General features: G+C 37.1%; 1 protein-coding gene across 2 annotated transcripts in view; it reads left to right on the top strand.

Moving 5' to 3' along the window:
* The window catches only part of ANKRD31 (ankyrin repeat domain 31), a 140,022-nt gene that overhangs the window by 87,942 nt on the left and 38,296 nt on the right, over positions 1–13,784 (top strand). For both annotated transcript variants that reach the window (XM_081513904.1, XM_081513903.1), the window contains exons 19-21: positions 4,400–4,562; positions 6,651–6,766; positions 10,753–10,840. In XM_081513904.1, the coding sequence (XP_081370030.1) occupies positions 4,400–4,562; positions 6,651–6,766; positions 10,753–10,840 (367 nt within the window). The remainder of the gene's footprint in view (positions 1–4,399; positions 4,563–6,650; positions 6,767–10,752; positions 10,841–13,784) is intronic.

Genomic DNA, 13,784 nt, shown 5'->3' with positions numbered 1-13,784 from the left:
ACTGGAACACAGTCATCTCGTTGGTTTACGTGGTGTCTGTGACTGCTTTTGTGCTCTATCAGTAGAGCTGAGTAGTTATGACAGAGACACCATGGCATACACACACAAAATAATTACTATCTGGCTCTTTCCAGAAGAAGTTTGGTAATTTCTAAATAAGAATATAGTAGTGATCATGTAGTTCTTCTTGGCTTTAGCTTTACAGTGTCCAGCTAAAACCACCATATTCCAAAGTAATTTAGATAAGCTAATTTAAAGACAAGTCTTGTATTTTTAATACTGCTAGTTCATTATAATCTACATTAAATCTTCAAAAGAGTCAACATCACACTTTAAATTTTTATATAATAAATTTAACCCTTTCTAATTGTAGCTCAGTCGGTAGAGAATCTGCCTGCAGCGCAGGAGACCCAGGTTCAATTCCTGGGTTGGGAAGATCCCCTGGAGAAGGAAATGGCAACCCACTCCAGCATTCTTGCCTGGAGAATCCTATGGACAGAGAAGCCTGGCAGGCTACTGTCCATGAGGTCACAAGAGTCGGATATGACTTAGCGACTAAACCACCACCACCACCATATTAAAATCCCGATTTTTCTTTTTTTAGGTTAACAGTTTTACCTTTTAGTTTATCATTTATCAGTTTTGCTTCACAGGTGCTTTAAGCATTTCCACAATATTAACATATGACTTCAGGAAATCCTGGGCTTCCCTGATAGCTCAATTGGTAAGGAATCCGCCTGCAATGCAGGAGACACCCATTCGATTCCTAGGTCAGGAAGATCCCCTGGAGAAGGTATAGGCTACTCACTCCAGTATTCTTGGGCTTCCCTTGTGGCTCAGCTGGTAAAGAATCTACCTGCAATACAGGAGACCTGGTTTTGATCCCTGGGTTGGGAAGATCCCCTGGAGAAGGAATGGCTACCCACTCCGGTATTCTGGCCTGGAGAATTCCATGGACTATATAGTCTATGGGGTCGCAAAGAATCGGGCATGACTGAGCAACTTTCACTTTCTTTTCAGGCAATCCTATATCTTTACATTTTGACTTTGTTATCAATTTGTAGTATATTTTTCTGGCCAGTATTCTGGCCTGGAGAATTCCATGGACAGAGAAGCCTGGCAGGCTACAGTCCATGGGGTTGCAAAGATTCGGACACGACTGAGTGACTTTAACTTCATAAGTGAGAATTTTCCTATTTTGAAGACTCTAGCTTCTCTCATAGCAATTTGGTAACTTCAGGGGGTAGAGAAGATGATTACTCAGACGTTGGGGGTCTTCTGTAAAGATAAATGTCAAGAACTGAAAATTAACCACAGGAAATAGCAGAAAGGGAACTTGGTTTAGCAGACAAAACACAGAATTGGAGATTGGAGAACTTGAATTCTAGGCCTAATTCTGCTGCTTGAAAAAGATAAAGATAACTTTACCCTTGAAATAAGGAGTTTAATCTAGAGCTGCATGTCCTGTACTATAGCCACTAACCACATAATGACTATTTAAATTTAAATTACCTAAAATCAATTAAATTTAAAAATTCAGTTCTTCAGTTGCATTAGCCACATTTGAAGTACTCAGTAGCTACATGCGGCAAGTGGCTCCCTGTATTAGACAATGCAGATTAGAACATTTCCATCATCACAGAGACCTCTGTTGGACAGCTCTGGATTAGAGCAAGGATTGGTAAATATTTCCTGCAAAGGGCTAGATAATCAGTAGTTTAGGTTTTCTGGGCCACACAGTCTCTATTGCAACCACTCACCTGCTGTTCTGTTACAAAAGCAACACTAGACTGTTTATAAATGAGTGGGGTTTGACTGTGCACCAGTAAAACTTCATTTACAAAATCAGGCAGCAGACAGGATTTGGCCCATGGACTGTAGTGTGCTATTATTGCTTGTTCTAGAGAATCACTGATGTTCTTGATACCTAAGTGGTGATACAGAGAAAGTTTGCTTTTGGATTAACCTTCCATATCTCTATTGCCTTCACTTTAAAGAGAAATATTCTATTTAAAATGAAGGAGGTAGTGTTTTTAATGATATTTTAATTACTTTGACACATATATTGGCCAGCATCTTTCCTCATATCTTCATTAACTTTCCCTCCATGTAACAGTTTGTCTGTCATTTGTTCTTTTTATTTCTGATTCACTTTCTCCCTTTTGTCCCTTTTTCTTTTTTTTTTGAGGTAGGATATTGATAGATACTCTAGAAAGATAAGTAAGGGAGCAAGATATATAAATATATGGTATTGTAGATCTGTGTGTGTGCTAAGTCATTTCAGTCGTGTCCAACTCTTTGTGACCCTATGGACTGTAGCCCGTCCTGCTCCTCTGTCCATGGGATTCTCCAGACAAGAGTACTGGAGTGGGTTGCCATTTCCTTCTCCAGGGGATCTTCCTGTCCCAGGTCTCCTACATTGCAGGCAAGTTCTTTACCACTTGTGCCACCTGGGAAGCCCAACTGTAGAACTAATAGGTATCAATTCTATAATATCCTGTGTATTTAATTCTTGATTTTCTCTCTTGCATGACTACATACAAAGTTGAGTTCATCATCTTATTTTCTTTTTCAACTTGCATATTTTAAAAAAATCTTAGTTTCTGTTTTAAGTTCTCTTCCAAGGTGGTTTTGTATTCTACCTTATAAACTGTGGAGTATTAAAAGATAAGGAAAAGGAGAATGAGAGGAAAAGTTTTTTTTTAAAGCTAAAATATGGGTGGGAATGGACACTCACTTTTGTACAAGATAGGATAGCAGGGATAAGATATCCCCTCCCACCTTAAAAGCTAGAAAAGTGAGCAAAATATGTAAAATAACAGTTTTGAGATATTAGACAACATGCAGGAGAGAACAGAAGCAAATGAGATGAACCCTGTGGATTGCCCCACCTTATGGACTAGAGGGAGTTTCCAGGAAGTAGTGTAGGGAGGAGGAAGACCAATAGCCTTATGACCTCAAAGAGCTGAGAAGACAGAATTTGGAGTTTAAAAGACTCCAACGGCTAAAATTTTGAGGGCAAGATACCAGACAGAATGTATCTGCATAGAGAGACCTCTCCAGCGATTTAAAGGGGGAACTTCCTCAATTCTTTGGCTGATCTACAAATGTGTGTAAGGAAAGTACGTAAAGTTAGGCAAAATGCTCAGGGAGGACTGGCAGAACCGTTGCTGGGGCTTACACACAGCTAATTAGGGGACTGTTTTTCCCTTAAGCCCTACCATGTGCCAAATACTTTATACATGGGTTCATATTTAAGCCTCATGGGTGAGAAAAATGAGATTCAAATGGTAAGTAACTTGCCCAAGGACGTAGCTAGTAAGTAGCAGAAGTGAGTTTTGTATGCTTGACCTTAAAACAAATATATTTTCCTTCATGCTGGGCTAATTCTAGGCTGATAGAACAAATAAGGAGCTGTCATAATTTCTACTGGTGCATTTGCTTCCAAATTTTTATGCTTCTCCATACCTGAACACAATTGGGAAGAGAAGAGCTACTAGCACATAACATATCTTTAACAAAATACTGACCATCTTTTCCTGATCAAAAGGTTTCTCGATGATTTGAGTTGCTTGTATTATGCAGATGGAATCATTGAGTGTTTTTTACTAACTGACTTTTACTATCAACTAATAAGTGACAGTCTTTAACTTTGATGAATTACAAATTTAATTCTAAAACACAAGTTTGAGTTATTCAGGAAAGCATTATTTATATTAGAAACTTTTGCCCCCAGAATGTCACAACATTTATCTTGGACCTCAGTTTTCTCCTCTGTAAAAGATGGGGTTGGAGTGGATTATTTCCGTTTCTTTTTATCTTGTTAAGATTCTATGAATACAAGTCATCTATTTAGGAAACATATTTGCATAGAGAGTATTAGAATGGATATTAGATTCCCAGGCTAACTTATAAAAACTCCTAAACAAGTAACATATTTGAAGAATAGTTCAAGTAAAACTTTATTCAACTTTGTCTAATGGCAGTTTACAATACAGTGTATAATATAGTATAATATAATACAATATAATATAATCCTGAAATGATCCTTACTCCCTTCTGTACCCTATCTTCCAGCAGCTTAGGGGAGGACAGAAAGCTGTGTAAGAGATAGACTAGATCCTTTTGCACATCAGTCTATCTAAGTCTGCTCTTAGACAATGAAAGCAGCATATCTGGTACTTTTATATCATTGTATTTGATTCTCCTGTGAAGAAAGATCAGGCCAAACAGTGAATCAGTTTACAATTGTAATATCAAATTTAATCGAAATTTTCTTGGTCAGAGTTTGAGAAATTTTTTGATAACTTTTAATATTTGATAGTGTTGTCCTATATTGAAAGCAGAAATGATTGATTTTAGGTGTCTGTAGAGATAACTTTGGAAAAATACCTTCTAGGCAGCTGAGATTCTACTACAACATGGAGCAAACCCTAATCAAAAGGATGAAAAGCAGAAGACTGCTTTGGATGAAGCAAATGATGAAAATATGAAAGAGCTGCTGAAATCTTATGGTGCTATTGAGACTAAAAATAGAGATGAGAGTGATGCTGTAGTCACTGGTATGTATAGCAATGTTTCTTGCTATTTTATACAGGTGTATACCTCTGCTTAGAAAAACAAATTCTTCAGATTTATGTAAATTGTGTCATAACTAGGGATAATTTTTTGTCTGCTTATTAAACTCTTGAAAAGCATAATTTATTGTTAGAAACAGCATTTCAAAACTTGGTTTAATTTATAGATTACATGGTTCTACTGTATTAGAATTATATGGTGAAACAAAACACATTCATTAAACAAACATTCATCTCTCATAACACTGGATCTGAGATAGAGCTGTTAGTGAAACTATGCACATTAGTTTACTTTATAGTGGGGCTGGAAAGGGATGACATTATATTAAAGTCTTTGCAAGTAAGATTCCATTACTGCAAAATTTATGATTCATGCAAAAGTTGGACTCATGCCAACTTTTCAAGACTAATATTCTAATACTAGAATATGAATTTGTTAAGCAAATATACTATACTTATATATATGTGTAAGTGTATGTCTGTAATATATATTATAGTGGAAAGACTATTTCAAGGAAATATGCAGTCAGGGAAATTTTTATGAACCATTTTTAGCAGTAGTTTGCACTTAAATAATATAATGAGTTATCTATAAGAAATAAGCATTTAGTCCTGCCATTTGTAGCAAATAGGTGGACCTAGAGAATGTCATGTTAAATGAAATAAGCATAGAAAGATACAGAAAGGCAAACTCTTTGTGGTGTCACTTATATATTGAACCTTAAAAAGTCAAGCTTAAAGAACCAGATAGATGGCTGAGTGGTGGTTGCCGAGGACTTGGGGGAGGAAGTGGTGGAGGAGATGGAGAAATGTTGATCAAAGAGTACAAACTTTCACTTAGAAGATGAATTGGTTCTGCAGATCTAATGTATAAGATGACAATTACAGTTTTTAATAATAAATTGTATACTTGCAGTTTGCCAAGAAAGTAAATTTTAAATGTTCTCACCAACACACACGCACAAACACACAAGGTAGCAATGTGAGGTGACGAATGTGTTTTGTCTTTTTTTTTAAAGAAGCATTTAGTGAGCACTAACTTAGAAAACATACATTTGTTGAGCACATGCTATACAAATCAGCCCAGGAGGAGTTTCCAGTCTTGTGGAGAGATAAACCAGAAAGCAGGCGGTTAAAAACAATTTTGGAAGTGTTGAGGAGAGGGAATTGATCTTCCTTTTCCTTCATGCGTGAGCCTTGGCTCATGGAAGAAGAAAGCCAGGAGCTTATCTGTCCTGTCTATGAGGGAGATTATTGGGGAGAGAACCCCTGTGACATGCTTTTCCCCTGGCCTGCCACTATCCTTACCAACTGATAGGATTGGTGAGAGGCAAGGATAGTCATTGTGTCCTATTTTACTGGTGCGCTAGATCATGTGTAGGTCAAAGTCAAGTGACTGACACACAGATCCTAATTTCTTTGTCTGCTACCATGTGCTAAGCCCATAGGGTATGAGACTTTTCTTATAGCCCCAGGCATGTCTTTTTCCCTCAAACAGCCATATTTGGAGCTATTGCACACTCAGTTATAAAGTACTAGATCTATTCCCACTTTTCTGTTGTTCCTTGTATATACCTTTCCTTGGACAGGTAACCCAGCAGAATGAGGGGTATAGGGTACCCATATGTGGAGAAAGGGAATCCAGAATGGGAGAAGGTTCAGAGGGAATTTTATAGAGACAGTGAATTATGGTCATAGTAGAGCATGGACTTGAAGTCAGATCTGGTTTCAGTACTAGCTGTGTGACACATCAGGCAACTTCTTGAATCCCTCTAAGCTTCATGTTCCTCTTCTGTAAAATAGATGTAATTAACTACCTGCCCCTCGGGGCTCATATGAAGATTAAATAAGATGATTCATGGAAAGAGTTGGATATCCAGCATGTGATAAGTATTCAGCAGATTTGCTAAAATTAGTCAATTGATAATAAATAATGAGGTGCTAGTCAACATTAAGATATCATAGTAATTATAGACTTAATTTATCCTTCCTATTCCTGTCACCATTACAATTGATAAAATTAGGCAAAATTTTTGCACATTCTTAATATTTTTCTGATTTTATGTTTTAAAGTAAAACTTCCTGACATCCAGGCAAGAAGACATAAGCGTTGCATTTGTGATGATTCCAAAACTGTTGATACACCTTCTATTTCACACCAAGAAAAAACAGAAGAAAACCTTTCCATGGTGAGTGAAGTTGAAATGCTTTTGTTCTTTAGCCTAGAAAATGCCATTCTTTGGGCCAGCCAGCCATTGGCTATTGGCAGCATTCTTTCCATTTTTAAGGACATGCAGGTTAAAAATATTTTTTTGTCATAAGAAAATAATACAGCATAATTGAGCAGAATGAATGTTTTGCCAAAAGTTTTACTTTTGTTTTAGGTTTGCAGGATTCGTTAGCCAAAGAAACCACTAGTTACACACATAAACAGTTTCAGTTTTTTATAGAAGATTATTTGACTTAATTTCAATATACAAGCATTAAAAGAAAAGAAATAGAAACAATAGAGAGAAATAACAGCATGTATGTACATCACCAGTTGGGCCAACCTAAATCCAGACTTGAACAGCACTGGGAAGGCCCTCATCAACAGCAATTTGGAGTCGTAGTTGGGACAGGTTCTGGGCAGTGTATCTGCCCTATGGGCGAGACTTCAGATTACAGTTTCAGGGACTCCTGCTTATAATCCCAGGCCGTCAACTGATATCTACATCAGTTTGTGTGTAAAAATGCAGCACTGGTTTTACTTTGTACCTTTTTCCAGTGCTGTTTCACCTTGTGAGTCAGTCACAGAATTTCCTTAGATCCTAGGGTTGGCCAGAACTCCAGGGGCTCAAGAATTCCAAGACCCACTCCCTTTGTTGTGTAAAGTGACTCCTGACTTGCTGTACTTGAAGGCAGGCACTGAATTCAGAATCTAGGCAGTGCCCAACAGGTGGTCAGAGAGGCCTGCTGTCCTGCTTCTGAAGCCAGAATAAGACTTCCTCTATTTTAATTTCCCTAACAATGAACCAAGAAACTATCTGCATTGAACAGAGAATTATAGTTTAGCTGCTTCGCTTTAATCCTAGATTGGATCCTTTGGCACTTACCTATCCCACAAACAGTGTCACTGTTGTAGTGTTCTAGTGTGTCTTCATCCATCCACTTCCTAAAAGCATCTAGGATACATAGTAGGAAGAAAAGACCTTGGAACCCAGACAAAGAAGAGGAAAGCAACCTGGTTTAACCAGCCTGGATCCCACATGGTTTATAGTGATAGAGTTTGCTATATGTGAAATCCCTCATGTGAAAGTGTATTTTGAAAGAAAATAACTTAGTTGCACATATTTTAATTTATGAGATGGATATTCTTAGTTTGATTAAAATACATAGCATCCTAAACACTAACTTCTTAAGCAAAGTAGACTCCTCAAAGAAACATTTTGAATAAGACTATATATGTGGATTAGACTTCCCTTACATACTTTTTGTTAGTAAAGAGAGGAAAATACTATTCATTGAACATAAACTATGATTAATCAACTATTTTGTACCTAAAATATTTTAAATGGTGTTTAAACTGAATTGTATTTGCCTCAACATTTCAAAAATATTTTACATTGTTCCTGGTATCTTTTGTAATGAATGAAAAGTTAACTGTCATCTAAATGTCACTCCCTTGTAGATAATACATCTTTCAGGCTTACAGTTTTAAAGATTTTTTTTTTCATATTCTGCTGTTTCACTAGGTTATGTCTAAATGTGGGTGTGTTTTTAATTACTTTTACTCTAAAAGGACTAAACATGTTCCTTTAGTCTGAAGACAGATTTCTCCTTGTATTCTGGAAACTTTTAGCCCTTAGATTGTTGACTGTTACCCCTCTCCCATTAGCAGTATTCTCCTTTTATGGAACTCATATTTTTTTGAGACGGTTCTTAGACCAGTCTCCATATATCTTTTTTGTATTTTCCATCTCTTTCATTCTCTGCACTATATTCTGGGTGATACCCTTTGACCTCTAATTTTCTACCCAAAGGCTTGAGTGGGTGACAAATAGAGTTTTTACTAATCTTTATTTAAGCTAAAGGACGCCCACTCATGGTCACTAGTTTTATGTGGGGCTCCATTCTAACTCCGACTCAGTGGACATGAGTTTGAGTAAACTCTGGGACTTGGTGATGGACAGGAAGGCCTGGCGTGCTGCAGTCCGTGGGGTCGCAAAGAGTCGGACACAACTGAGTGACTGGTTCTAACTCCTTCCTTATGTGGCCCTGAGGCCTTATCTCCTGTTCCTTTGTAGGTATTAAAAACCCAGACCCTAATTCCTAATACCTATGTTTGTTTCACATCTCTCATGAGCTGCTACCAGCTTTATTTCCTTTCCCTTTATTTTTCCAATTTTAGCTGGGCATGGGTGATTAAAATTTATTGTATTTTGTCTAATGTATTTTTCCAAGTGTTTGGCATAGACAGGGGTCCTTCTGTATCAGCTCAGCTCACTCTATTGACCATTAGTATCTTTAAGGTATATTTTAATGTAAAGATTAAAACATTATGGAAAAATCACCCTCACCCTATTGTTTAGCTATATGAGTATTTGTTTCAGGAATAATGTGTATCACTTTAGATGCCAAGCCTCAGGGAAATATAATGAAGATATAACAGTTTAATGAAAACCAACTTTAAGAAAAATCTTAAATATGCAGACTTTAAAGTCATTAAAGGTTTGTCCTTTGTAAATGTAAAATTGTTTTTGAGTGCTGAAAATTTCAAGCCAAATTGAGGATGAGGGGTGACTCTGTGGCCAGATGCAGAGGAAATGAGATGATTTTAGTTTGATGCTACCTTCTAACACCTTCAGATCACAGCATCTAGGCAGCCTCCTTCTCTCCCTCCATATAGAGTGAGTACAAAAGTGATTATCATAATGATAATAGTTGGCATTCACAGAGTATTTATTACATGGTGAGCTCTCCTCTAAGTGCTTTATGTTGATCCACTTAGTCTTCATAATAATGAAAGTAGTTTCTATTAATATCACTACCTTCCTCATTACAGCTAAGGAAGCTGAAATAAGAGGGTAGGAGAAGGCAATGGCAACCCACTCCAGTACTCTTGCCTGGAAAACTCCATGGACAGAGGAGCCTGGTAGGCTGCAGTCCATGGGGTCGCTAAGAGTCGGACACGACTGAGCGACTTCACTTTCACTTTTCGCTTTCATGCACTGGAGAAGGAAATGGCAACCCACTCCAGTGTTCTTGTCTGGAGAATCCCAGGGACGGGGGAGCCTGGTGGGCTGCCGTCTATGGGGCCGCACCGCGTTGGACACGACTGAAGCGACTTAGCAGCAGCAGCAGCAACAATCCAAAATTACATTTCTATTACATAGCAGTGGCAGAATTAAACTCCAGGTAATCTGACTCCAGAGCCTGTGCTCTCAACCAGTATGCTTTAATATACAAATTTGTGAAAGACGTGTCAGAAGCAAAAACGATCCTAAGACGTTATGGAAAAGCCCAAATGAATTTGTTGGCCAACCCAATATGTTGAAGGCATTTCAGTATTAATATTCCTCTATTTTAATTTCCCTAACAGTGAACCAAGAAACTATCTGCATTGAATAGTTTAATATTAATGTTTTATTTAATTAATAGTTAATACTATTAATTAATACTGACAAGTATACAAAGAGGTGGTTTTAAATCCTCTTTGTGGGTTTTTGAGAGTGTTTTGTATTTCTAAGACTGTATGTGAAATTTTAATAGTGTACAATGATAATCATAAAGCCTTAAAGTGAACTTCTTACATATATGTAATCTTTAAATAGTATTTACTGAGTTCTTTTTTTTTTCCTCCTACACCTATAAAAGAAGTCATTGAGAAATTATGATTGTTTTTATGGTTGCCACTCGTAACATTCTGTTTTCCAGGAGCAGATCTGCTACATAAATCAAGATGTATTTAGGTTTAATTTTTTCCCAAATATTATATATATATATACACACATATATATGTGTGTATATATATATATGTAAGTTTAAATGAGGCCTGAATACATTTGGAACATAAAGGGAAATCAGCATTTTTAGTGGTACTTTATTTAGCACTTTTACTGTGCATTTGTCAGTTGCCTATTAGAGAAAAATGTTCACCTTCTTGTAATGAAGTTTTTAATATTTTATCTGATAGCATCAGACCATCAGTGCCATTCTACAAGATATAGAAGAAAAACAAGAAAATTTATTAGAGTTTGAAATAAGAACCCCTGAAGATGCAGGTAAATATGCACTTATACTTAAGTTTAATTATTTCACTCATCCAAGGCATTGCTGCCTCATCTTCTTTCGGGGATAGGGTGGGTATAGTATGATTCCATTTTTATAAAGTTCAAGAACAGGCAAAACTAAACTTTTGATAGAATTCAAAATAGGAGTTCTGTGAGGTTGAAGGTGCCCTCCTCCCAAAATATGTCCACATTATAAGCCCTGCTGAATGATAAAGTTGTAGTCCATATATATAGTAGAATATTACTCAGCCATTGAAAAGAATGAAATAATGTCATTTGCAGCAACATGGATGGACCTAGAGACTGTCATACTGAGTGAAGTAAATCAGAGAAAGACACGTATCATATGATATCACTTATATGTGGACTCTAAAAACATGGTACAAATGAACTTGTTTACAAAACAGAAATAGAGTCATAGATGTAGACAATAAACGTATGGTTACTAGGGGAGAAGGGGTGTAGGAGGGATAAACTGGGAGATTGGGATTGACACAAACATGCTACTATTTATAAAATAGACAACTAATAAGGACCTACTGTATAGTACATGGACCTCTACTCAGTACTCCATAATGACCTATATGGGAAAATAATCTAAAAATGTGGGTATTTGTATATGTATAACTGATTCAGTTTGCTGTAAAAGAGAAACTAATACAACACTGTAAATCAACTATACTCTAATAAAAACTAATAAAAAACAATCAAAATAGTACCTCATCAGTCTTTTTTATAGCAGGATATAACTGTTAATTAGTCTCTTAGCCTAATTTCATGTTGTGGTGGTGGTGATTTAGACACTAAGTTGTGTCCAACTTTTCCAACCCCGTGGACTGTAGCCCGCCAGGCTCCTCGGTCCATGGGATTCTCCAGGCAAGAATACTGGAGTGGGGTGCCATTTCCTTCTCCAGGGGATCTTCCCGACCTAGGAATTGAACCCGGGTGTCCTGCATTGCAGGCAGGTTCTTTACCAACTTAGCTATGAGGGAAGCCCTAATTCATGTTGTATACCTTTTTAAAAAATTATTTCTTTTTAAACTATACCCATTCTACTTTTCATCCTGGCCTAACACATGATACAGGTTATATTTTGAGGAAAATAATACAAATTAATCTATATCCCCAAACAGTATGTATAGTTCATATATTTTATTTAGTATTTATAGTATCTTATACATCTAAGATGAATTTTACAAGATTATGCTTTTTTCATTATAAAAGGTATATAGATACACTTCAAAACAATAAGGAGGAAAAATAGGCTAAAATCACCTGCTGCTCTACTGTAATATTTTGGTGTTTTGTTTTCTTCTTTTTTCTAAGAGAATGCTTATGCAATTACACCTCAATAAAATTGTTAAAAAGCATAGGTTGGGTCCTGTTAGATGCGCTGTGTTTTCTTTTTGTCACGGTCATCATTCTTAGTGGTTACATAGTATCCTCTTCAATAAATGTCCCATGGTTTACTTAATTTTTCCTTTTTTGTTGAGCATGTAGATTTTTCCAATTTTTTGCTGTTACACCACCATACATAGTTTTTTCTGGATTTAGGGTTATCCTCTTAGGAAAAATTAACGTAATTGAAATTATTGGGTCAAAATATATAAACATTGTAAAATCTGTTGGTTCATATTGATAAGTTGATTTCCTAAAGTGTTACATAGTAATTTGTACTTCCACCAACACACATTTGTGTTTGCCTTTACACTGCTAATAGCGTCAGTATTTTCATTTAAAATAATTTTACTGGAAAATATTTTACTATTTTAGTAAAAAATATGTACATTATTTTTAGTTATTGATTATTAATGATACTTTTTCACTAATTTTATCTTCTATTTCATAAATTGGCTGTTCCTGTTAAGAAATTGAAGCCATTTTATATCATCAAGTTATTGACCCCTTTTCTGCCATAACTGCTGCAAATACCTTTTTGTCCCTTAACAGTGTTTTTATTTATAACATATTAGTGTGTGTTAAATACAGAGATTCTCAAATTCTGTAGAGTAGAATGTATCAGCCTCTTTGCTGTTGCTTTTAAAGCTTCTAAGATTAGAAACTTTTCTCCCCTCCCCACCCCCAGGCTTTGTAACTTAATTGTATTCTGTTGTAATCACATTATCACTGTGATTATTGGAATCGTGATCCCGATTGTGAGTCTCTGCGGTGTAGGGAAGGAGAGGTGAGGCGGTCGAGCACCAGCGTTCTTGGCTCATGGTCAGGTCCTGACTGCTGTGCCCCGTTGCTCTGTAACAGAGGTTGAACCCACTATCAGAAGGAAGGGTAATTAATTCCTAGCACGGCAGCAGCTTTCTCCTTGCGCTGCTGTGGAAGCTCCCTGTTCTTCAGAATCAGAACCTCTAGATGTTCAAGATCAAAGAGCAAGTCAGATTATCGGTCCATGGTCACCTCAATAGAAAGTTGTTCCACTCTTAACAGTCCTTTGAGAAACTCCCCTTTAGGCTGAGGTAAAGAGAAGTGTGTTGAAAAGCAGAGAGATTACTCTGCCAACAAAGGTCCATGTAGTCAAGGCTGTGGTCTTCCCAGTGGTCACCTACGGTTGTGAGAGCTGGACCATAAAGAAGGCAGGATGCCAAAGAATCGACGCTTTTGAACTATGATGCTGGAGAAGACTCTTGAGAGTCTCTTGGACGGCAAGGAGATCAAATCAATCACTCTTAAGGGAGCTCAACCCTGAACATTCACTGGAAGGACTGATGCTGAAGCTGAAGCTCCAGTATTTTGGTCATCTGCTGTGAACCGACAACTTATTGGAAAAGTCCCTGATGCTGGGAAAGATCGAGGGCAGAAGGAGAAGAGGGTGTCAGAGGATGAGATGGCTGGGCAGCGTAACCAATGCAATGAACATGAACTTGGGCAAACTCCGGGAGATGGGGAGGGACAGGGCGGCCTGGTGTGCTGCAGTCCACGG

This window comes from Giraffa tippelskirchi, chromosome 7 (genome assembly GCF_054371585.1).
Source record: "Giraffa tippelskirchi isolate mGirTip1 chromosome 7, T2T-mGirTip1v1.2.pri, whole genome shotgun sequence".
In the NCBI taxonomy this organism is placed as follows: domain Eukaryota; kingdom Metazoa; phylum Chordata; class Mammalia; order Artiodactyla; family Giraffidae; genus Giraffa; species Giraffa tippelskirchi.
Note: the sequence above shows the minus strand (reverse complement) of the source record. Positions and strands in the feature narration are given on the sequence as shown.